Source organism: Rissa tridactyla, chromosome 9 (assembly GCF_028500815.1).
Source record: "Rissa tridactyla isolate bRisTri1 chromosome 9, bRisTri1.patW.cur.20221130, whole genome shotgun sequence".
NCBI lineage: Eukaryota > Metazoa > Chordata > Aves > Charadriiformes > Laridae > Rissa > Rissa tridactyla.
In genome coordinates, this window is record NC_071474.1 from 11,588,299 (window position 1) to 11,613,741 (window position 25,443).

At 44.6% G+C, this 25,443-nt stretch overlaps 1 protein-coding gene across 1 annotated transcript in view; it reads left to right on the forward strand.

The window, feature by feature from the left end:
- Positions 1-14,991, forward strand: part of HOMER2 (homer scaffold protein 2) — a 60,277-nt gene extending 45,286 nt beyond the window's left edge. The window contains exons 4-9 of the mRNA XM_054213807.1: positions 3,159-3,251; positions 4,547-4,686; positions 6,088-6,244; positions 8,546-8,656; positions 11,551-11,631; positions 12,981-14,991. Of these exons, the coding sequence (XP_054069782.1) occupies positions 3,159-3,251; positions 4,547-4,686; positions 6,088-6,244; positions 8,546-8,656; positions 11,551-11,631; positions 12,981-13,169 (771 nt within the window). The 3' untranslated portion in view covers positions 13,170-14,991. The remainder of the gene's footprint in view (positions 1-3,158; positions 3,252-4,546; positions 4,687-6,087; positions 6,245-8,545; positions 8,657-11,550; positions 11,632-12,980) is intronic.
- Positions 14,992-25,443: the final 10,452 nt, after the last annotated feature.

Consider the following 25,443-nt stretch of genomic DNA (forward strand, 5'->3'; position numbering starts at 1 on the left):
TGAACAGCCTTTAGATAATTTGTACAATGCGCAGTAGCATCCTTGAATCCCCATTAAATTTCACTGGCCAAGACTCATAATCAACAGGGCTCATGGGCTGCAGCAGCCTTAGACTGAATGGCTTCACAAGCGTTGGTAGCAGCAAATCTTTTCCATAGGTCTCAAATCTTTTCCAGCTCGGTCTCACAGCTTCCTGGAGCATGGGAAGACACGTCGTGTAATCCATGATGGACTATTGGAGTGGCCTTTAGTTGGCATTTCTCCTACTCCAGTCTTTTCTTTTTTCGCTAATTTTGGGGAACTTTGCCCAAGGGTGAGGGTGGAGGAAAGGGAAGACAAAGGGAGTGAAGATGGATGGGGAAGGAGCATGATGATTTTTTTTAGTTTGCTTTAGATATTTAAATATGCATTTTCCCTTGAGACCACATTTACCAAGTTTTCATTTACTAAACAGAAGATTATTTCACTTGTTAACTAGGAATTTCACATCTAAAAAGCACTCCCTGTTGCTGCAATGGTTTGATAGCTCAAAGTCAACTTAGATCTTGGAGGTGGCACGTGGTTTTGCAGTATCAATTATTTGTCCGTTATCTGTGTTTGGAACAGAAGAAATTGGTTACTGGAGAGACAGCATCTCTTTAATTTCTGCCAGTGATGAGACGCTGTGGCCATGCCGTCACTCTCGGAGATGGCCTCGGGATCTGGGTGGCTTCAGGAACGCCTGATTTGCTGCTGTAGCAATTAGCGTTGGTAATGCAAGACAAGTTTGGGCTGTCACCACCATGTTGCTGCACTCAGAAGGGTAATCAAGTGAAAGGCTTTCATTTCATAACAAGCCAAGTGATCCTCTGTAGCTTTCAAAAATAGACTGTTAGTAAAATCTAGCAGGTATTAATTAGCTGAGAATTAAAAAGAAGTGGCAGCAGAACCCTTTATGGACTGACTGTTTCCAGAGACAGTCTTTCACCCCGTTTCTGATACAGCTGTCTTTACATTCGTAACAACAATAAGAATGAAGGGTAATATTTTGACTCTTAAAGCCAAAGATCTGTCACTAAGATGGTGAAAAATTCAGTTATCTGTACTTGTTTCTAAAAGCAAATGTGTTAAATACATGTGTTGGTAAACCAGAGGCACGGCCGCAAGCTATTGTGCAATGAGATCATTATTGGTTTTATATTGAAGATTAGCTTTGCCCGCTCATATACAATTTTTTATTATGGAAATGTGGGAAAACGTCCTGCTCTTCTCAGCTCACATGATTTTTCACAGCAGTCTCCTGTGTGCTTTATGAAGATAGCTGCAAAAATAAAATTTGATAGATCGCTTCCAATTCTTTTTGTCTTTTCATATTTCTTACAGGCCATGAAGAACCCTCATAAATTTTTCATACTTGCCCGTAAAGATTTATTGTAAAAGAGAGACTCAAAACAGCCCTTTACTATTTGCAAGAAACCCAAGTGCAGAACTTACTGTTGACACAATATTTTAGAAATAATCAGTTTGCTATAGCTGTTTGGTCACAGCAGGAAATACATTTTGTGTAAAGTTGGAGTTAAATCACTTAAGGCGAAAATGTAATGTAGTTGTTCCTAATGATCTTTATGGTGCCGCAAAGGTAATCAAGTCATTTGCGTGTGCAGTGACTGCACATGCCACCAGACAGCAACCGCTGCCATCAGCGAGCACGTACTTTGCATGTGCGATTTCAGCGGTTGTACAGAAAACAGCTGGATGCGAGAGCTCGATCTTCATTCACAAGCATCATCACAGATCGTGGTCCACACCCGAAATTTCACTTGGCTTTGAGACTGTCCATGGGATTTAAGAATGATGTACGTGTGTGTGTTGGAAATCTCCATTTGTGTGCGTTACACAGGACACGGGTGCCTCCACATAAAAATCCAGATTCCTCTCAGACCGGTTGGAGAAGATTTGTTTTATCAGTCTTTGTGGCCCCAGTATTTTACTGAGAGAGAGCATACCAAATACCTGCTGTAAATCTAAAAGTTAGAAGATAAGATGAGTAAGTGGATAATGATTCTCCCCATTCCCTGACTACAAAATGTGATGGGGTTTTTTCATGCTTTTATTTACAATTTTGTCATAAGTGGTCTGAATTATCTGAGGATATAACGGCAATCCTTTTATTCACAAAGCGTGCAATGAAGTACATCTATTTATATTTTTACTTTTAATATGTCCTTCCTTTCTAGCATTTCAAGTTTCTCAGAACACAGGCAAGCAAGACCAAGCTGCTTCAGCAGAAAGACAAAGTTACTCATTCTTATACTGGATACACCTTAATTAAAAAAATAAATTATATATTGTGCCTTTTCTTTCATCTTTGCAATCCTCCTTTTAAAACTTTAAACACCGTTTAAAGTGTTTAAAGCCCTGCAGCCCTGACTGGCTGAGATAACAGCCGTATTTCAAAAGTGCCAGGCTGGCTTCGCAGCAGATGTCCTACAGCAACTTGTAGAGATTGGGATCGTTACTTTTCATCTTTATCCTTCCGTGCCCCTGCCTCCACCAGTTTGATATAACCCTCTTACAGGAAGCATTCAAGCCTTTCCCTGAAGTCTTCTACCTTCATTTTTGCCAGTAATAAGAAAATCAGACCAGAAAAGCTGTGTTTTCATATGGGCCCATCGTACATTCAGATCTACCTTCTCATTTTTTCTGTCTCTTGATAATCCCTTGCTTGCATCCTGCAGATGAGCTCATTTGCATTCTTTAATTTAATTGACTTGCTCTTAGCAACAGAAGACATTGATAATTTTCTTTATCCAAACATATGTCTTTAATACTTTCAACTTTAATAGACTGTCAACACCAACTGAAACAGAGGAGGGGGAGGAAATAAACAAAACCAAATCAAACCAGGAGACATTAATAGCTCATTTTATTCTCCATGGGTTTTTACTGTGATTGGCCAGAGCTACAGAGATATCCCTCTTTTAGACCCCCCCCCACCCCCGTTCCTTTTGAAAGAACGTTCCTGCCAAAGAATTAAAATGCTTTTTCTTGCCAAAAATTTTAAAGTATCAAAGTTAGTTGTTCACTTTTGGAGGTCTATGAACCGTATAAAGACAGTAATCTGAATGATTTAATAGATGATAAATCGTTTTAATAAATACCTTTCATGCTTTTTCCAGTTTGCAGAGAAATTCCAAGAAGTAAAAGAAGCTGCCAAACTAGCAAGAGACAGATCTCAAGAGAAAATTGAGACCTCAAGCAATCATTCCCAGGTCTGTAATTTAGCTTTAATGCCCGTATGCATACAGGATAAATAATTTAAAGTTAAATTTTCTAATGGACTGTACCAGCTTCTGGCGGCAAGCTTAAAGTATGTAAAATGAAGATTGCAGAAGGTAATTGTCAGCTGCTGGACATTAACATTGTCAGAGGAATATTTTTCATCCATCCACACTCTTTGCCTTCATTTATATCTATTTTTTTTAAGCAATTCTTGAGCTGTTACAACTTCTTTAATAACGGAAAGCTGTACATGCTTTGATTTGTACTGTTACGCTTACTTTGGTCACTGGAAAGTAAGTCAGCGTAGTGCTTCAGCAGGCAGTAGATGAGATTCATCGAGGTACTTCTTTTTGTCCTCCGTCTAATCTACTTTTGCAGGAGTTCGGTTTGCCAATGGAGAGTCTGACTTGGTGGCCGTAGTGTTTCCTTGCCCGGGTGTGACTGATGGAAGGCTGTGGGCTGGGAAGAGGGGCTGTGTTTGTGTTCTGTATTTGTACAGTGCACTTCTCTAGGCAGCACACCTTGACATAGCCAAGTGCCTCCGTGTCCAGGGAAATCTGGATTTCTCACAGATTGAGGAAGTTGAGGGTTGCCCCAGTCTTTCCGTGTTTGTAATTTCATACACGTTGTGTTAGGTAAGAATGAACCCTGTTCAGCGGGCGTTCTTGGCCTGGGTTAACATCTGGAGGAAAGTTAGATGAATTTTGATCAGAGAGAAATTAAGCTGCGCGATCAGAAAAGAAGTTGCTGAGTGCTCTTAAGTCTTGCGACTGCCCCTCTCTGTGGGGTCCACAAAGATCAATCTGAGAGGCTGTACTCATTTTTTGAAGACTTTGTGCATGGCCTTTATGGTTCACTTTGTTTGTTCTCTGTTGGTGATCAGGACCAAGCAGTCTATGAATTGTATCTCTTTGGAGGAGCAGTATCTTCTTTTTTTTATTTTTGGTTTGGACCCTGTGCTTCCAGGTGCACTGTATTGTTTCATTATCTTAAAAAACCCAAACAACATTTAGAAAACACAAGCCTTTTCCATTAAAACACTTAATATTTTTTTAACACTTTATACTTCCATTTCTTGTATCATTATTACTTCTTCATTCTTTTTAAACAGACCAGCTTTGCAGCCAAGATGTAAAGGGCATGCGTTTGTTACGGCTGTTCTGCCAGGAGAGCATCCGCAGCCTAGGTCTCAGCAGGGTGGCACAGGATCAAGATTACAAAGAAACTGGTGTTGTGGTGTTGCAGGAGATGCCCAGTGTTCATTTATTTGTGTGTTGTGCTGCAGGAATCTGGACGTGAAACGCCATCTTCCACTCGAGCATCTAGTGTGAATGGGACAGACGACGAGAAGGCATCGCATGGTGGTCCTGCTGAGGCACACCTCAAGTCTGAGAATGATAAATTAAAAATTGCTCTAGCCCAAAGGTGAAGTTCCTTTAATACCTAAATTGCATTGGAATAGCGTGCTGTAATTATCTGATGGTTAATGATATTAACAGGAATTATTCAAATGTAATTGCACTAATTTAAAATGACACAGCAGACTGGATGAATAAGCAGATTTTAGCAAGTATGTCCCGGTATCCAGTTGAGCCATACTTACCATTTATTTTTTTCCTGATCTAGTTTGTGATGAAATAAGAACTTTTTTACTCTGCTGATGCCAACTCTTATAGCCACTTTTGTTAGTGAAGTTTTAGAGCTACAGAAACAACATTGAAGCCATGGGGGAGCAATTGCTACTGATAACATGTGAAGCCAATCTCTTTTTCTCTTTGAGTTTGCTACATTTACTTTGATGAAAATAGATATGGATATTTAAAATTATAAAAGGGAATGAACTCAACCATAAAAAGTTGAAGTGAGAAATGTAATTCCACCAGGCTGCTTAGAAGTCTTAGGGGGATGTTTCTAAGCTATGGACAGTGCCTCTTGAAGTCACATTTTTTGCTATTTGATTTGATAAATTATTTGAAAATGCTGAGAAGAGTAATTTGCAGCCATAGTGAAAATACAGGTGTCGGAATATGCAAAGTTACGACATTAAAATAGAATCTTTCTCTACTGGGATCTTGCCTTGTCTGCCTCTTGCATATGAATATATCTGTGAATGGAAAGAAAACCTAACAAGATCAAGCTACTCTTAAAAAGCTATTTAAGAAATAAGGCAGCGGCACCATAAGCAGCGCTACCCAGTGAGCAATTCTAAGGTTGCATATATTATATTTGCAGTACCTCATCTCTCTTTATTGACACTTCAATAGCGTAACCTATTTCGAATCATAACATTTGCTCGTTCCTGCTGCTGAAGACACCTCCACAGGCAAGTAGCGACTGGCGTGTGGGGACCTTCAAAGCCTCCCTTCCATTCACTCTTTAATCTCGTGCTCTACGCTGCAGCTTGAAGCTTTGGGGAATGAGTAGTTTAATTCTTCAGCATTATGTAACACTCCTATATTTAAGGCTGAGCATTAAAAAAAAAAAAAAAATCAAATATAAGCAGTGTCAACCCCCTGACATCTTCTCTTCTGAATTATTGTACCGTCTGCAAATGTGCAGAGTTGCTTTGCTGCACGGGTACCAGGTGCCCAGGTGGGTGCTGAGCGAGGCACAGCCGCCCGCCCTGGAGGTGAGCACGGACCGTGCGTGGCCCCGGGAGAAAAACTCTCTTTGGAAAGAGTGTGGAGGTTGCATCCATCTGAGTATGCTTGATCTTATAGCAACACGTTATGGGTAAACATGCGCTGCGGGTGGATGGTTTGCAGTCAGGTAATGATACACAGGATGATGAGGTGAAGCCTCCTCATGGCACCCTGGTTTTCTCAGCTCATCCAATGTGAAGAAGTGGGAGACGGAGCTGCAGACGCTGCGGGAGAGCAACGCCAGGCTGACCACGGCGCTGCAGGAGTCCGCCGCCAGCATCGAGCACTGGAAGAAGCAGTTCTCAGCCTGCAAGGAGGAGAACGACCAGCTCAGGACCAAGGTAGCAGAGCATACCCACAGGAGAGCCGTCCCTTCCGTTAGCCGCTCCTGCCATTGCTCTTTCTCTTGGGTTTCTGCTGCTTTTTGTCTTTGCATGTGTTAGGAGACAGATTTTGTCTTTGAAAGGGAGGTGGAGGGGGGATCGAGGCAGCTGCTTCCCTCTGCACACAGCGGGCAGGGAAGTTCCAAGGGCTGGGGATCAGCGGGAGGACCGGTGCTGCCACATCCCCTGAAGCTCCCTCCTCTTGGTTTGGGAGACTTGGTATGGGCAGGGGCTGCTGGCTGGGGTGACAAAACAGAAAGGTTTTAAAAGTGGGAGTACTATTTCATACCCCTTTCAAAGCTCGTTTTGAACTGCCAGGTGATGAATGAGCAGAAGGCAAGGTTGTGGCCTGGTTACCCACGGGAAACCAAGCTGGGAACCCTTCAGTATGAGAAGCAAATCCCGACGGCAGATGGGGAATGAGGGCGGGAGTTATGTCCCCAGCTGGCTGTGAGCTGGGTCCTCCAGCACTAACGCCAGGCACATCTCATCCAGAAACCTGCCAAGAGGCACCATCAAAAGCCTTTCCCCCCGCCTCCGTTACTGAGCACATTTCTCAGTAGTGTAAGACCGAGGGTGAGCAGCGGCTGCAGCAGAGAACAATTGAGGGGTTTAAATTTTTAAAGGCTCAGTTTAGAATAGTCATTGGTATTGTCTCTCAAATAATCCCATGCTATCTGTCAAGAGCTGGTAGCAGCCCCACACAGCGCTGGCACCAACCTGGGCACGGGGGAGCCTGGTTTCTGTAAGCAGGGCTCGCAGGGGTAATTTCACGTTATTCATCTTAAATGTCTTTGAAAGAGCCGGACCCTTTCCCTGCTCGCTTAGATGGATCACTGGGACGTTTGGTGTAGAGATCAGATTGCATCAGTCTGGTGAGGATTATTGTTTGGGTTTTTTTGGTTTAGTGTTTACTTTTAAAGAGGGGAAGAAATTTCATATCTTTTTGTATGTCAGTAGGCTGCAAATAGTATTTCTGTGTTGGAGGCGGCCTGGGTTGCCTGTCAGCACTGAAAATCCATGTGGAGCAACCTTTTCCCCTGGCGGATACTCTCTATTCACATGTATTTTAGGTGTGCACAGTGATAATTCAGAGATCAAACCAGAGCTGTATTAACTGACGTTACATTAACAAATTAATATTAATTGTTGCATGATTTGGGTTCCTATATCCAGTCTCTTTTGGGTAGGGGAGAATTTATGGTATAAGAAAATAGCGTAATTTGCTATTTTCTACAAATGACTAACTGCTAATTTGTAGTTTTTTGCTTTTCCGTACTGTTGCAGAGCAAAGTTGTTCTCATTAACTGATGAAACATGCCACATCTCAGTAGCTGTAGCCTAGATAGGAAGCGATTATCAAAACACTGCCTTACTACAGCTGCAAAGTCATCGTACCGGTGACTAGCCAGGCTGCGCAGCAACGCTGTCTGGATACCGCGCTGTCTTTTTCTGTGCAGAGAGGTTTTTCTGAGCTTTTCCCCCATGTAGGTTCCTTGCTCGGCACTCACGCTGCGCCGCTGCAGCGCCCTGGGAAGCTCCTTCTCCTTTATTAATTGGGTCAGAATATTTTGCATATTGCTCTACCTTCAAGTGAGGGAAGTTCTAATCCCAAAGCAACACGAAGCTGAGAGTTAAAGCACATCCTTTAATGAGCTGGCCCGTCAGCCTGTGGGAAGTGCATCTCCTGGGAGCTCGGTCCAGAGCTGGCAGGAGGAGGTATGGAGAGAGCAAAGCATGTCCCTGGGCGAGAGAACAAAGCGGCGTGCGTTACTCTGAACTGGTTCTCCCCCCGAAGTTTTCATGTTGTGTCTCTCGTACTCCAGCTAGAATAATAAGCAACCCTGGAGGGGGCAAAGCCGGGAGCGCTGGAGAGACTTCTTCTCCTTGCTGCGTTAAGAAAACCTATCCCTTACAGTCCTGTGTTGGTTTCACAGAAATGAAGTGTGGATTTTATCCCCAGCCCCACTTATTTTAGCAGCACGTTCCTGAGTAATTAGATGAGATACTGTACAAGAGAGAATAAACACAGTCCCGAGGCTTCCTAATGGATGTGTGAATTGGCTCTTTTTAAGGAAAGAAGGGGTAATTTTGTTGCAGTGAATCAAGTGCTATGATCTAGAAACGGATCCATGACAAATTAAAATTGTCCGCACTTCCCTTTGCTCAGTGGAGCAATGCCCCTTTATATCAGGCATGGTCTGCCCCAGATTTTCAGAAATTTGAAAAATTTCACCTAATGTCTGACATTTCTTAAAGATTGAAGAACTGGAGGAACAGTGCAATGAAATAAATAAAGAGAAGGAAAGAAACGCACAGCTGAGTAGACGTCTGCAGGAACTGGAAACAGAACTTCAGGACAAAGAGCTGGTAAGTGCCCTGCACACAGAAATGGCTTGCTTTAGGGTCTGAGGGGGTCTTTCTGCCACTCGCTTGGGATGTAGATTTATGGACTGGCTCACCTACAGCCAGAAGCAGCCCGATGCCTCAGGGTGTCACCCCTTTCTGGATTTTCCATGTACAACTCCAGCAATAGTTTGATAGAGTTCCTCAGGTTTCAATTTCATGATGTGTTACGCTCTGTGACAGCGCACTTAAATTTGGCAGTGGCCAGTCCAGCCCAAACCACGACAAGTGGTTGACAAACATGATACTTGTAGGTATACAACACTTTATTCCTGATACAAGAGCTGCAGTGGTGAAAACAAGTTGCCCAAAGCCAGACAGACATGTGCTGAGAACAGACTTGGTTGCCAATCCCCATGTCCTGAATTCCCATAGACATCAGGAGCATCAGTAAAAAGGCATCATTTACAAGATCACTTGGCATTTGTGTAACAAATCCTATTTCTTTTTCCGGATGGCTTGTAGTCTTCAGCTTTGCCGTTTTACAGTCTCCGTCTGATCTCAGGACTAGTGCCAAGAGTGAGAAATTCAGATTCATTTAGAGTACCCCTGTTTGTCATTTTTGACATACAGGGTGTTCTTTTTTTCTACGGAGAATGATATTGATGGCTTGGAGCCCGGGAACAGTGGGGAAAATAATGGGGTCCTTGGTTTTTTCCTTCATTACAGTGACCAAATGCTCTGTGCTGGCTGAAGAGAAAAAGCTGTCAGCAGGTGCAGTAAAGTTTGCCATGTGCCATTACAGCATCTCTGCTGGTGCTCTTAAACGCGGTGCTGTTAAGGGGTTTTAAGACGGCACAAGGAAATAGTTTAGGGAGATGGATTTTGATGCACTGTTATAAATATGTTTTTCAGCCCCATATTTCAAAGGAAAATGTCATGCTTTCTTCCCAACCTTTCTGTGGTAATAGCATGTATAATAACCCTTATTCTCTGCTAGCATTTTCCTCAAGATTCACGTCTTTATGGTACCAAATGAACCAGAAAATTGATTGACTTGTGAATATTACATGCCTATCTTCCATTTACACTGACAATATACTAACTTGTTTTCAAACTGCATGCTTACATTAGCAGGTTCCTCATTAGGTCTAAACCACCCGTAACTTTTTCATGGTTTTCAATTCAAACCAGCGTGAAGCCTGCTCATGGATGTTGCCATGTAAGAGGAGCTGCTGATACCCTCATCATGTAGGAAGAGAGGAGAGAGAAATGTAAAGACATGGGAATCGAGATGATATATCTAGTGAATATCTAGTGAAATATTTATATTTTTTTATATATATATCATAAGCCATATAGCATATATATACACACACTGTATCATACTATATATAATAAGTATACAGTATAGTAGTGTATGTATATAGTAAATACATATAGTATAATATATTTATATTTTGAGCTATGAACCCCCAGACATTATTTATGTGTATACAGATATATATATATATATATATGTGCATGGGAACTCATATCTCAAAATGAAGGGTAAGTTACCCTTTCTTTCCCCTCTATCAGCAGCTGGGACATTGCCTGGATATAGTTACTCTTACATTAGTTAAATTCTTCAGTGCAGTTCACAAAGAATCTGTAGTATTATGTGGTTTGTCTTCTTACATGATCATAAACTAATGCTGAAAAACTGAGAGGAAACAATAAAACCAGTTAGAGTTGTCCTGGAATTGCAGACTTTCTCAAAAAAAAAAAAGAATTTATTGATGTAATGGGGCTTTTGGCAAACCTCGGAAGAAAGCAACATGCTGTCCAGGATACACTGGATTCTTGTGAAATTTGGGAGAGGCGGCAAGTGCTGAATATTGATGTACTTAAAGCAAGGGAATGGGGGGCTTGAGGAAAAGCGCTATTGTCGGGTTCTGTGGAAGAGCTTGACTTTGGACTCTGTTACACTCGCATTGTGCTGTAAGTTCAGCTGCTAGGGAAGAAATCCCCTTTCGTAGCCAAGAAATCTGCCTTTCAGGTAGGGCCGTTTTTTTCTGTGGGTGCAGCTCAGAGAGGATCTACCCTGTTTACTCTTGAGACGGTCACCCACAAGGGCAGTTTCTGGAGGAGGACCCTGCAGTCTCTTCAAGTCACAGAGATTCTCTGGGACCTGCAAATGTGCTTTTCAGATGCTCTGACAATCCTTCCATAAAACGTACAGGCTTTTTTCGAGCCTTTCCATACTACCCACATTGGTGGTGTTCACTTGCGGTGTTAATGTGCTCGGCTCTCCCAACTCCCATCGGAGATATGGTCTCCTATCAAGACACATCGCTCTTTTCGTGAACTCCTTTCAGCCAGTCCTCTCAATTTTGATAGTGATGCTGGAACCGAATACAAATTTGGAGGGGGGGAGGGTTCGCGGAGCTGCACAGTGGAGGAGAGCCCATTACAGCTGCGCTCTGTAATGATGCCTCTATATATTCAGCTCGTAACATCATTGGCCTTTTTTTGCTGCCATATATCATTGAAAATTCATGTCTAATTTGCTCTTTGCTACCATCTATAAATTGCTTGCAGCATTACAGCCCTTCAGATTTCTCTCTTACTGAATATATCTTTTGCATAGGTATGTGTTTTAGGTTAAGGTTTCATCAATATAATTAATGGCATACATGCTAGAGATTGGATTACATTGTCTGGTTTAGAAATAAAAAGTCAAAAATATAGTGCAAAAAATGTATTCTAGTAGAAAATTAGCATGAGTTTTGGAATGCAGACATGCTATTTTGATTATTTTGCGTCCAAGTACCGTACAGAATACAATAAAATATGCAAAGTCATTTCATATTCTCAAGTTTTCATTATGTTTTAAATTGAAGCTTGCATTCTTCTTTTTTTTTATGTTTTCAAAGGAACTGGAAGAGCTCCGAAAGCAGGGTGAAATTATACCACAGCTAATGTCAGAATGTGAATCTGTATCTCAACAATTACAGGTACAGTTTAGCAATGAAATGAATTTTAAAATAGTTGATACATTTACTTTTTTTCTCGTAACTATATGCTTTTCTCTGTTCAGACTTCAGTGTTTGAAGGCAAAAGAACTGCAGTTGGTAAAACCAAGAAATACTAATTACATGCGAAATACACCGTGCCCTTCCCAGCACAGGAGTAATTAAATAGTTCCATTTCTTTGCCTTACTGTTTGCAGAAGTTGGTTTGCCTGGGATCATGGTGGATCTACCTCCTGCGGATCCCAGGCTATCCTGTATCCCGTTTTCCTGCTGCTCTGGGCTCACGGAACCGCACCGCAGCCACATGTGGCAAGCGGCACTCCGAGACCTGCGGCTAATTGCCGTGGCGGCACTAGGGAAAGCTTGTTGGAAAGAAACAGATGAGCGTAGCTCCACACCACCAGGGGAAAAAGGTTCAGCTGAGGATGCGCTCACGTGCCGCGTTGTTCCTTCCCGGCTAAGCGTGGCTGGCCGGGCTTGGCTGTGCACATGGGGCTCCTGCCGGGCTCTGGGCTTTCCACCTCCATCACTTGTTAAAGTCAGGGCTTGTGTAAATATAGTAAATTAGTGCATGAAAGGAGGACAAATATAAGGCATCTCATCGATGAAGTCAAATCCAATCCATCACACTGATAATCTAAATGATCTAAAATTATTTAGAAGGCTGCTGAGGAGTGCAGGTGCTGAAAATGGTTAAAACAGGGGTTTTGTTTGATTCGGTACGGTACAGTATGTTGTTGTGGGATTTGGAGCATGTGCTTACACGCATGAGATGGAGAACAATAGGCAGAAGAGCTAATGAGAGGGGAAAATAATAGAACAAACTGCAGCAAGGGAGGTGTTACACGGCTGCCCTGTTCCTTGCCTGGGTGCTCACACAAAGGGGAACTTTAAAAAAATACCAATAAATCCAAAAGTGCTGAATAAAGCAATATTATTCCTCAGGCAGTATTTTGTAAGCTTGTTTTTTCATCATAGATAATTCTGCATGTAATTGGTGGCACAGTGTCTAATTCTGCAACTGTAGCACTGACAGAAATCTAGGCACAGTGCATGATTTAAATCCAGCTGAATTTTAAGATATCAGCCAAGTGACAAAATCTGATGGAAAGCGTCTTTTCCAGTTAATCTCTGTCCTTTCCTGCATGGTTTTTTTTTTCCTTTTAATCTGACTAGCCCATGTCACTTGCTCTCAGAGGTGCTTGTGTTAATCAGTTTGCAGAAGTCGGAGCAAACTTTTACAGCCCGGCTGCCATTTGTTGCTGTACCCTGTTAAATGCTGTTCATCCTTCTTCTCTGTGATTCATCTTATCGTCTCTTTTGTCTTTAAGGCTGCTGAGGAAAAGAACAAAGATCTTGAAGAGAAAGTCAGAACGCTAAGGACAGAAGTTGAAGAGAGCAAACATAGGCAGACCAACCTTAAAACTGAATTAAAGAATTTTTTAGATGTACTAGACGGGAAGATAGATGAATTACATGATTTCCGACAAGGACTGTCTAAACTTGGGGTTGACAACTAGATGGCAATAGATTTTTTTTTTGTAATCTAGGGTCTGGATGTTTGATGTTTTGTTGATCCCAAACGTGTGTTTTACAAAATATAACTAGAATGTTCCACTTGTTTGCATTGTTTTTGTACATAGAGGCTGAAAATTTGCTGTGGGGGTTTTTTGGTTTGTTTTTTGTTTTGTTTTGTTTGTTTTCCAAACCAATCGTGCTGCTCACTGAATTCTGTTGAGATTAGAAACTTTCTGTATTGCTGCTCTGGCTTTGTGGGGTTGGGAACAGGTAGAGGGTTCTGTCTCAGGAATCTGGAACTAGATCTACCTTAAAATGAATATGCAGTTAGTCGTTGCAGGGAAAATTATATCTTTCTTAAGGGCTGTTGCAACCATAGAAACAGAAAACAAGTCTTTTTCTTGTCCGGATTATCAGCACTCCTAGCAACATCCACTTTTATTCCTTGGTGGAGCAGAGAGAAGATTAGTTGGAGCTCCTGCAGTTTGTAAAATGTGCCTGTGATGAGCTGCAGCCAAGTGAATCGCTTCACGCGGATACCGGTATCTTTAGGGACCATGCCAATCATGCCTGATTCGCCGAAAAAAATCCAATGGATTTCAGATAACCTCCGATATAGGTTGCGTGTACTTGCCTGGACCCAACCGGCTCAAAGTCAACGATGTGGGAATGAGTTTCAGCTCTTCAAGTCATGCATCTTACCCGGTAGGTGAGGACAGCTTCTCTTGCTTAGCAAGATCACCTCTCTTTGGCCTTCGATTTTGAACCCATATAGTTCTGTCGTTCATGTGCATCTCTGAGATAATGCCCACCCGAGTCTCGGGACCAGGTATTTATTTTAAAAAGCGGTATGTTGCTGGTTTGTACACAGGACGCCGTTGGTTAACTTCTGCAGCAGTGGAGAAGGAGACATTGACGTGAAGAGCAGTATAAGGTTATTAGAAAGGGGGTTGCTCAGAAGCAAGGTTCTGCCCAGGAGACTGGCAGGGTCATGACCGCATGAAATTAAACCCCTTTCCTATGATTTCTGCATTCTCGCCTCTGTCTTTGGCAGTAGGGTGGGAATTAGTCACCAGGTTAGACTGTCCAAAAAAACCCCCAACCTGAGAGGCAGAAATGCTGTTGTATTCTCGAACTGATTATTCAGCAGCTCTAAATACGTTTTGAGAAATTCAAGTTCATACGTTGGGCTCCAACGAGAAGGAAATTCCCTTAATCACAGGGAGGGATGTAGAAAGGGCCAGAGAGGAGAATTCAGCCCAAGCTTTGCTGTTGCCCCCAGGACTGCCTTCAGCTCCTTTCCCTTCTTTCCCCATAACCTGGTTTGAGGTTCTGTTTACACAGGATCTGAATTAATTCAGGAAAAAACTTTTGTTTATGTGACGTTATTATTTGCTTAATTCAGGCGAAAGCTTAGTTAAGCACCATGTTAGTGCATTCCAGCAGGGACTGATATAAAATGGCCATGCTTTTTTTTTTTTATTTAGGGGCTTTTTTATTTTCTCAGCACATCTCAATTATAAAAGTGACCTTTAAAAGAAAGGTGGGTTATAGATGAAATATGCATTTAATACTTTTTGCACATGGATATATAACCCCCATGCTGGAGACAGGTTCTGTCTGCGATTGTCCCTTGAATTTTCATTTCATCTGTTGCCGTTGCGTTACCTTCATTGCCTGGGTTTTAGACAGGACTTTGTGCATTTTTACTTTTACTCCTTTTAAACAGCGGATGTGAAACCGGGACCTTTCATAACCATTATGACCATTTAAGTCTCTTTAAAAAAACATTGCTGTAGGCTGTTGATATTCAAAAATAAAAATCAGGTACATAGCATGCAGGCGTGTGAAAATTAGACTTTGCCAGCGTGGAAGATTCAACGGTTGCATAATGTGGGCTTAGATCAGACTTCTCAAAATTGAAAATGACGTCAGAAACTGCGTGTGGTTGTGCACAAGTAGTCTCCATTTTTAGTCTTTTTATTTGATAGCAAGTCAGATAGACACTGTCATTTAATAGGCAGCTCTTCCTGCTTCTCCTCTCCTCCCATGCTGCTTTAGTGTTCCCAAACTGCAGCCGGTCCCTCCATCAGCTGGGAGCCAGGGAATGACGCAGCTCAGAGCTGCAAGCAATACCGGTAGTCAGGGTCGCCCTCATCACGGTGTTTTGCTGCTTTCACACTGCGGGCCCTGCTCCATCTCCTTTTTCCTTTTTGCTTTTGAGCAGTCTTAGGGCTTCCTTCTTGGTTTTAATATAAAATATGATTTTTAACATGATTCTGGGTAGAGGGTGCAAAAGACTGTGAACAAATTATTTTGTTGGGGTTAATGCAGATCTTTTTTCCCGTTTAGCCAGGTCTATCTCAGATCCAGTTCATTAGGAATGTATTAACCCACTCTTGAGTTGCAGGAAAAGTGTTTCTATGGAATTGCATCGATTTAACAGATGGAGTTTAATACTGTTGCATTAAACCAGTGCACAGCTCTGACAAGGGCAGCTATCTGGGTGCTTTGTGCCCACCAGAAGAACAATAGGGGTGTCCTCAGAGGAGTCGCTGCTCTGGCTCCTCTAGTTGTGCCCCAAATGTATGTCTTCCTTATCTGCTACAGCTCTGGTGTTGAGTTGTTAGGGATGCCCCTGCATGGCTGTACACTATGGGAAACTCCATCCTTCAAACATCCAAGGTCTTGCTATAATTACCCCCTTTCTCTCTTTTTTCCTTCCCAGCAGCAGTGAGTTGAGAGCTTCTATGTACGATCACTTAAAAACCTCCCCCACACTCCATCTCTTTTAACCTTTCCCTCTCTGATGTTGTATTTTTCTTCTTCAAAAGATAAAAGTGCACAAGGAAGAGGCGGCGCATGCTCTCAGGAGCGTTTGGACACCAGTGCAGCTCCCGTCCCTGCCCCAGGGCTGGAGCCCCGTGCGCCTGCTGAGCAGGGACCGTGGCTGTCACACACTGATCATTCCTTGATGCTCTGTGGTGGCCCAGCAATAACCCCTGTGTGCCAAACTGTGAGCCCCACGCTGCTCTTCAGGGACTCGTCCTGGCATTGAAACGCCTCCTCCCTCCTGGCAGGAGCAGTGGGGCGCCCAGCCTTCCCCCACCGAAATGCTCTCACCCTCCTGCGGATGCATTTGTTCCTCCTGTTGGGCACGTTGGGGATTCAGCCCCTTCCAGGAATCGCGCTTGGCTGGTGGCCAGCTGCTTAGGGATGGCCCCAAATGCTGCTGGGGCCAAGAAATGCTCATCCCTGTCCAAGAGAGCGTCTGCAGAGCTTGATTTTATTAGTCATTAAAATGCAGTGCTGTGCGAAGCCTGATTTCCCCACGCCATCGGCAATGAAGTAGGTCATCGCTCCGTCTCCATCGAGCCTGAGCGGACGTGTCTTTATATGGGGTTATATCTCACCTCGGGCAATCCTGGGTCCCCTCCCTGGGCACAGGTTTCTCCCTCTAAGTGGCTGATGGCAGGATCTAGCCTACCTCATTTAAATGGTCTTTTGTTAATAGAGGTCTTGTGCTTGGCGCTTCCCGTGCCGATGGCTGCCGGCTGCACTGCCGTGGGTCCCACCACGCTGCCCATCCTGCCTGTCTGGCCCCGGTGGCATCGGCAAGCTGGTGGCTCTGGGAGCAGAAAATCTGTGCTGGCCTCTTGTGACACCATGGGTCAGAGGGAGAAAGTGTCTTACTGCCTTTCCTACTGGCCTTTCCAGTGAGACGCTCCTTTGAGCTGCTGTTAGAGCTGCTGAATAATGGGAGGAGGGAGTTGGTGGCCAAAATGACAAATAAATAGGTCCACTTTGTACTGGCACAAAACCTAAAAATATTCAGTGACATAAAAATATTGTTTTCCAGGGGAAAGAGTGTTTCATTAGATACATTATTTCATGTTTTGGAAAATGACCTCAGCACCATCTTGGCATAAATTATTTCAAAATGAAAAACCAAAACATTGTTTCCCACCCCAAAATAAAACAGGTTCACCTTTTGCTCTTTTCCTCTTTGGCTGAACCTTTATTTGCTGATTTTGACTCAAATTCACAGGTCGTTTCGTTTGGCTTAGAAGTGCATTTTCAGCGAAAGTGGTACTTTCCAGTGTTCTTCTGTCTGCGTCTGTCTGGTGTCTCCTTTACTAAGTGAGCTCACGGAAGAAAACTGTATTTTCTGTAAGAAATTCAGCCCCACCATTCACTTTCTATATCCTAGTGTTTAAAAGAGGTACTTTTTAAAAGCAGTTTTACCCTGGGTGCATCTGTGCCCAGAAAACAAATGTTATTTAGACAATGCCTTTTTTTTTCCAGACGAACACCTGATTTTATTTTTTTGTGAGCGATTTAGGGTGGACATTTTTTAAAGCTGCTCAATGAATTAAGGCAAGCGGGAAGGGTTCCTGCTGTTCCTCCTGCCGTCCCTGCTGCTGCCGTCGCTTTCAAAGCATATGAACGGAAGCATCAGTGGTGTTACGGCGGGTGCTCGCCGGGTGCTCGTCCCACCTTTGCTCGGTGACCCCTGTCCCCCCCTCAGCAGGGCACAAATTATCCACAGGCTTCTGCACTCTTCTGTCGCGCTGTTGGTTTTTTTTCCCCCAAGTGTTCATTTTCTCCCTTATTCATTTCTTGCCACCTTTGGCTGCTTCATAAATGACCGAAGGAAAATTCCCTGTGGTTGCTGCCGCCTCATAGTGTTGGGAGCATCTCGGCTCCGAGACTGTGCTCTTCGTCAGGCTGTTCCGAATAGTTATCTCTGCAAAACCCTTCAGGGCATCCATGGCTTGTAAGGAATATAGCGCTGTCTTCCAGAGCCTGTGGATTAGTGAAGATAAAACTGCCCTCATGGGGAGATGCCCCACTCAGTGCGTGGCTGATGCTGAATCCGAAGGGAAGGGGTGGAAGGCGGAACCGGCAGCAGGTCATTTTGATGATCATTTCAGCAGAAGCTTCGGTGAAGGATGTGCCCTGCCCGCAAGCTGTGGCTCTGCCAAAGGTCTAGGATGGCCGTGCTGATCCGTCAGCTCATCCACCTTTGTCCGGGCAGTTCTAGGCTTGTCAAGCCTGTAAATATCCAAAAGTCCTCAGCATATCACTAACGTGGCAATGTGAGGGATGGCGGGCAAATGGCCACACGCCCAGCCGAGCAGTGCTGGTTTATGGTCAGATGCTTTCAGTCAAAAATAGGAAGATCTGTTGCCATCCTTCGCAGGCTCAGCGGCACCAGAGACCCCTCGCAGAAGGGCAGGTTCATCTTTCGGGGGGCTGCGAGGCAGCGAGGCCCCCCCGGCCGGGCTCTCGTTGTGGGCACTGGTTAGCAATGGTAAAGCACAGAGCTACCCTAAGGTATTTTTTCTTTCCATGGATTTTGTTCACCGAGCACCTGTGTGTCGAGCAAAGCAATACATAGCCACGAGCCGTTTAATGCAGACGGACCCCCAAGGGCAGAGCCCCGTCTGGCCGATGCAGCCCAGCCGGGGACACCGCGCCTGGAGCCCTGCGCCCCTGGGAGCTGGGCAGGGCTTTGGGCTCCTTATTAGAGCATGAACGTGGCAGTTGTATGAAATTCCCATGTCTTAAATACTGTTCTCTGCGATAAGCACTAAGGTACCTGCAGCGGAATGCAGAGTCAGGAGGAGAACGATAGATGTGGGGAAGGTGCTTCCCAAAGGAGGGCTCTCCTGCAGGCTGCGGGCAGGGCTGCTCCTGCCGGGAGGGCTTTGCTTGCGTCCCTGGGGATGTCGGGTGTCAAACCAGTTTGACTTTCTGCTGTGTTTTGTCTTACCTCTCCTGCTTTTTATTTTGCTTTTTTTTTTTTTTTTTTTTTTTAACAGATAGCCTAGACATACAGTCTTTGGATGAAGGTGCCTATACCTCCAAAAAATTTTTATATGCACATTTGAAATAGGTTTATTTTTCCTTTCTGGTCATTTAGTTACCTAACAATAATGGCACTTACAAGAAAGGCACTTGAGAAAAGTCTGTCTGTATTTTTGTTTATGTTTAGGTTTGTTTTGGGTTTTTTTTTTTTAACACTGGTCAGCAATAATTATTTTAGCCATAAACTAGCTAAAAGGACTGATAATGTAGGATTTGTGAACTAAGCTTCTAAGTTTGTGGTACGTTGATTAACTTGGGTGCGTGAAGAGGGAGCTATGCTCAATAAAAGAGTATTTTGCAGCATTTAGATGTTTTCATTTGATTGAGTAACAAACAAAGCACATCGTTTTTAACATGAATATACCCCTTGTAGTTGAAAGTTCTGAGAGTGTTTTAGTGTGGTCTGCTATACCAAAATATTTAGATTATTATGAGATTTTAGTACTAAAGATAAACATACACCCTGTTTTTACTGTTTCAAGTAAAGTTTAGTGGATGACTGACAATTTGTTGATATACAACTGTAGGAAAACACTGCAGTGCTCTACATGTATATTTTTATTTGGGTTTATTATATTTAGTATATGGTTTAATGAAAACTGAAGTGTTTACTACAGTTGGATCATTGTAAAAACATCTCTTACCTCGTCATTTTGTCTGCTGTGAAAAAGTACTTTCCTCTTCCTTTTTTTCTTTTTTTTTTAATTTCCAATTGACCATGGACAGTCAACGTTAACATTTAGACTCCTAGTAGCAGTAAATGCTGGGTTTTATATATATAAAAGGAAAACTTGATTTTTTTCTTTATGAACTTATTATATAACTTTGTGATTTTTATCTGATTTTATTGTAACATAAAGTTGTTTTATGTAAAAATATATAGTTTAAGTAAAATTTCGTCTCACTGTCTTCATTGACTTCAGCAAATGAACACCCTTTCTCTGTCGCAGTTGCAAATCTGAACTCAAGGCGATGCTGGCCTTTGGTAAGAGGAGCATGGTTTTGATCTATAGATATGGTACTGTGCCTTAGGTGCCTTAGATAGGCTTAAAAGCTCTTTTTCAGGAGGAGAAGTTGTAAAACATTCGGTTTTGACTGACTTCAATACTGTTAGCGCATCCAGATGGGAGTGGAGGATCACGTTGGGTACATACATACTAAACTGGAAAAGCAGCATCTAGAAATAGTTGGTTGTGAAATTTTGGCCTTACTGCACGCAGAGAAAGGCCTGTCGCTCGGAGAAGGGTTTCTGTCGCCCTGTTTGGGGGATGCTCAGGACCGAAAACCCTCCTGTGATTCCTGTAACTGCTGTAGCAGCCTGTGGTGGCAGCTAGAGCTGGTATTTTCTCTGGAGGAGCTAACTAGGACTCAGGATAACCCTCTGTACTGAAATTAGAGGGGTTTTGACACCAATCATCTCCCTCACTGGCACATGGTGGTAAATAAGAGCCCTCTCAGAAGAGACTGTTTCCCAAGGTCCCCGCTGGCGTCCGGCGACACAGTCCCCACTCAGCAGCGCAGCCCTGGTAGGCAGTAATGCTGAAGTCCATCTACAGGTAGCACGTAATGATGGTCTCAGCATCATTGCTGTCATCGTGCAGACGCTGTTTGCTGTCTTTGCACCAAACCAGGCTCCCCTAAAGGAGATAAGAAGGTTTGAAGACCATTAAACGGCCGAGGCTCATCGTGCCTTGGTTGCTCTGGGCTACAAGGCTACAAATGTCAGCTCTGGGGCAAGCGAGAAACATGTCTGCCCTGACCTTTTGCCAGAGCTCTTTTACCAGGAGCCATGAATAGCTCTGACAAACAGTTCAGCAGTCAGTTTTGGCAGTCCCTGAATAACCAGTAGCTATAAGGGCAGCTTATAGGTGTTCTGGTAAAATGCAAGCAACAGTCTCTAATTCTTAGCAAAAAAAAGCATTCATCTATTTGGATTTGCAAAATTGCAAAGCTTAGCATAATAGAAGTACCAGTGTGTACGTCCCATCACCTACGGTTATCAGAAACCAGCCTCATTCTCCTGTTACCGCCCCAGCTGATGATCCGGCAGCGCGTGTTGCCACATGGAGCCGATAGCACCCCTCTCCGCCCACCCACTGGTGCCGTGGAGGTGCCTATTCGGGACAGGCACACCTGATGCCTCTTGCAGTCGAATCACCTCATTGAGCCCAGGTTGTATTTTTAGCACTGAGAAAGTTACTGGTCCGTGTGAAAGGCTGTTCCTCGCCGGCTGTTCCTAACGCAGGTGATCCAAGGAGACAGTTGAGCGACGGTGCCACCAGGGGAATCTGCTGCTGCCTCTCCGCAAGCCTTTCGTTTTCGCGTTCACCTGGATTTATACCAGAAAGCTCAGGGAGCCTCCTAAATGGGGTTTGTATTTCTGAAGTTATCCATTAAACAGCTTTTTACCTTGCTGCGTGATGCTGAGCTGTGATGTGTCACCTTGGGGTGTCTGGTGAAAACATGAGCTAAAAAGTGAGACAAAGTTTAGGTTTAATGTTTGACACCTAAGCGGAGGAACGACACTGTAAATTGTCCTCCCTTTGGTTAGCTTGCGTTCCTTCAGGAGCATAGGGAAAGCTAATTTCCTTCCATTTGGAGGAAAAAACCCCACCACCCCGCCCGGGGGGAGGCCAGTATAAAAGCGTCACAGTGGATGAGCTCCCCAAGCAGGAGCAGGCTCGCTCTCCCTGTAACACGTGGAACTGCTGCCAGGGCTGAACTTACATAAAATTCAACATTATTCTGTCCCACGCGCTCCAAACGCTTTTAATGTTCTGCACTTTTCATCTAAAGGCACGTCTGCACCAACAAGGGAAGAAAAGAGGATGTGTTAATTATATATTATTCTCTGTCTCCCCACTTCCTAGGAGACTTGAGCATTTATGCACAAACCCACTGATACATAGAGAAATGTGCATACATTTCTTTTTTCCTTTTATTTCTTTTTCTCTCCTAGGAAGTATCCAAAAGCTTGTAAATAATTTTAACGATTTACAATATTAAGTACCATTTACATAATGGGCATTGCCCAGCAGAGCCGACCAGCAGCACCAGTGACCTGACGTCCTCCTGCGCACGGCTGCCTTTACGTGTCAGACGCTGTAAAAGCACAGCAGCAGCAGCAGCTGAGAAGGCCAAGCTGGGCGATGGCTGTGGCTGGGACCCTGACGCACAGCGGTGGGGCCGCCCTGCTTCCACCACCGAACCCACTGCACCGAAGTCCAACCATCCTTCAAAAGTGGAAAAAAACCCACCCTGCCAGGCACACGGCCAGCTTTGATCCCAGCGAGCAGCGCTCCAAGCGGCCACCGGGATCTGAGACCTGGTGAATTTTACAAGCTTGGCTAACCTTTGCAAGGCAAACATCTCTGATCTGATTGCCACAATGCATTGCTGGGAACACTCGACAGCTCATCGCAGCCGAGCGGTACTTTGACCTCCGCCTGCGACTTTTTCAAAGACGGATCTCCATGCTGTGAAATTCCCTTTGGGTCTTTTAGCACTTTCCTTGAAAGTTGAAAGTATTTCAGTCACCTTTCAGAACTGTTAGATCTTCTCAGAAGCACTGTCTGAAATGAAATGATCTCTAGACAGAAAACTGCGGGGCTTCCATTTGGGTTGAAAGTAAGAAACTTCCGCGTGCCGATGTGGGGCCCAGCTTCTGGCTGTAGGGCTGGTACCCCAAGCGCACAGGCACAGCACTTACAGACATTTTACTGAATTGGTCCTGCTGGAGCAGAGCTTTGGGGACCAGCTGTTGTCCACCATAAAGCGCTTCTCTTCATAAACACATGTGTCGTGTGCTGGCCTGCAGCAGTGGTTTGTATCCAGCATCCCAGAGAGAAACATCACGCAGCTTTCCCGGTCCACGCGTGGCTGGATGCTGCAGTCTGAGTGAGGGCTTAAATACCCCAAACAACATTTCTTGACAATGGTTTGCATTTAATTAGTCAAATTTACAAGCAGATATATCTACTGGTACGTGAACCACGTTGGTTTGAGTGGTTTTGTTTTCCTTTCATGTCCTCTTCATTCATTAGTACTGGCAGTCTATGAAAACGAAATCTGTGGCTGCTGTAATCAAGAGAGATTGAGCTCTCGCTTTTCTCCCAACTTTCCATCATTGAATATGATTTGTTGCATATGCCCTGGATTGTGCTTAATGTATGCTGGCTGGAGGGAATTCAGACATTCAGGGAATTATAAATAATACCAGCACAGGCAACCTTTCTGCATTATCATGTCACGCTGAAGTGTATCAGTTTTCAAAGCTATTTACCATGGCTTTTGCCATTCATTTTGTTGCTACCATTAGCCATGGCTTTCATTTTCCTGCGGGTGCAGGTTTGCACCGTTCATTAGGCTGGAGATGAATGATGCAAAATGAGATCCCGGAGTTCCCTGAAGAACAAAGAAGCCAGGAAAGAAACAAAGTATTTATGTATCGAATCCTGCTTATCTATGGCAGTGTTGGGTGCATTTATAAAGATAATCCCTCTCTGAAACCTGAGAAATGGCAGTGATTCACTTTCTCCTCATACTGCGGAGGTCCCGCAGTCGTCAGCACAGTCATTTCAGTGGGAAGGGCTTTAGCACAGGGATGAGAGAGACACACAAACACTGCTTTAAAAACAAGAAGGAAAAGAGGCACGGATGCCTTGCACTGCAGCCAAGCTCTTCTAAATCACGGGGTTTAGCATTTTGTATGCCTTATGGTTCGGATGAAAGACGACCAGTGGCCTGGTCCCTCCCTAAGGTGAGCTGCAGCGTCCCCTGGCAACCCCCCGCTTCGGCTGCCCTGCTTTTGTATCGCCTGTCTTGGCACTGGAGGTAGAAGGTGAAAACCTCTGACCCGCAGAGGGTTTCGAACAAACTCTGGACAATTTTCTTCAGATATGGTTGCTGTGACGGATGTGGGGGTGTTTTTTAGTACTTCTGGGTAAGCCAACACTGCTGATCATAGCGCCTCTTTAGAAAAGCACCATAACGGCATGGCGAGGCTGTTACTGATGTACAACTCCTTGTTTCCGTGTGTGATAAATACATATAAAAGCCAACACCAGCACTGATGGGAGTGTGCAAACAGGGACTGAGAACCACAATGTTTCAGCAAATTTGGGCTCCCCTTGTCTTGCAGACCGGCCCATTTTGTGCAAAATGTGGAGCGGTACTGGGACGCCTCATCCCGAAACCTCCTTTGGGTCACACCAGGGCACTGCGGTGGAGCCTGGCAGGCTCTGCAGATCTGCGCCGAGAGAAAGCGTTGCTTCTCTCTAGACGCCTGCTTCACCTCTGGGCCAGATGCCTCTTTGCCCAACATAAAGCCAATTACGGTTACAGAGATGACTCCAGCCCTGATGGGCTGCCGTTCGTGTCGCCGTGGGAAGCACTCCGCTGTTGCCGGCAGTCATCCGCAGGGATGGAGGCTGGTCCGCACAGCCAGCCCCATTTCTGCCACCGGGTGCAGCGTGAGGAGACCCTGCCCTTCGGCATGCACCGGTGAGCAATGCCAGGAGGGACCAGGAGTGTCTCTCACACACACACAGAGGCTGGGTCTCCCCAGCCTGCAGCCCCTTTTTCCTGCAGTAGATGCTGCAGTAGATCCCAGAGGAGGCCACGAGGACGATCCGAGGGCTGGAACACCTCTCCTGTGAGGACAGGCTGAGAGAGTTGGGGTTGTTCAGCCTGGAGAAGAGAAGGCTCCAGGGAGACCTTATAGCAGCCTTCCAGTACCTGAGGGGGGCCTACAGGAAAGCTGGGGAGGGACTGTTTGCAAGGGCATGTAGCGACAGGACGAGGGACAATGGTTTTAAACTAGGGCAGGGTAGGCTTAGATTAGACATTAGGAAGAAGTTCTTTACAATGAGGGTGGTGAGACACTGGCACAGGTTGCCCAGAGAGGTGGTGGAGGCCCCATCCCTGGAGACATTCAAGGCCAGGCTGGATGAGGCTCTGAGCAACCTGATCTAGTTGAAGATGTCCCTGCTTACTGCAGGGGGGTTGGAGTAGATGAGCTTTAAAGGTCCCTTCCAACCCAACACATTCTATGGTGCTATACTTCCCAGCACATCTACATGTGCAAAGTGCTCCTTTTGGCAGCGCAGACAAGATCCACTTCTGCTTCACGGCTCCGTGTGCCTGCACGCTCCTGCACACTGCTCAGCATTTTCATTCCGAAATCGCGGGCCCGCTGGCTCAGGAGGGAGGGATGGAGCAGAGCTCTCTGTGTAGGCTGGAGAGGGGGGGCGTAGGTGCTTGATCCTGTTTTTGTCACCTCTGCTTGGCAGGAAGAGACCGTGGGCAGGGCAGTGACTCACTTGCTGATGAACAGTGATTCCAGCACATCTCCAGGAGTGGGACAGATTCATTTCGTCACCCCCCGCAGCGTCTGCACTGCCCACT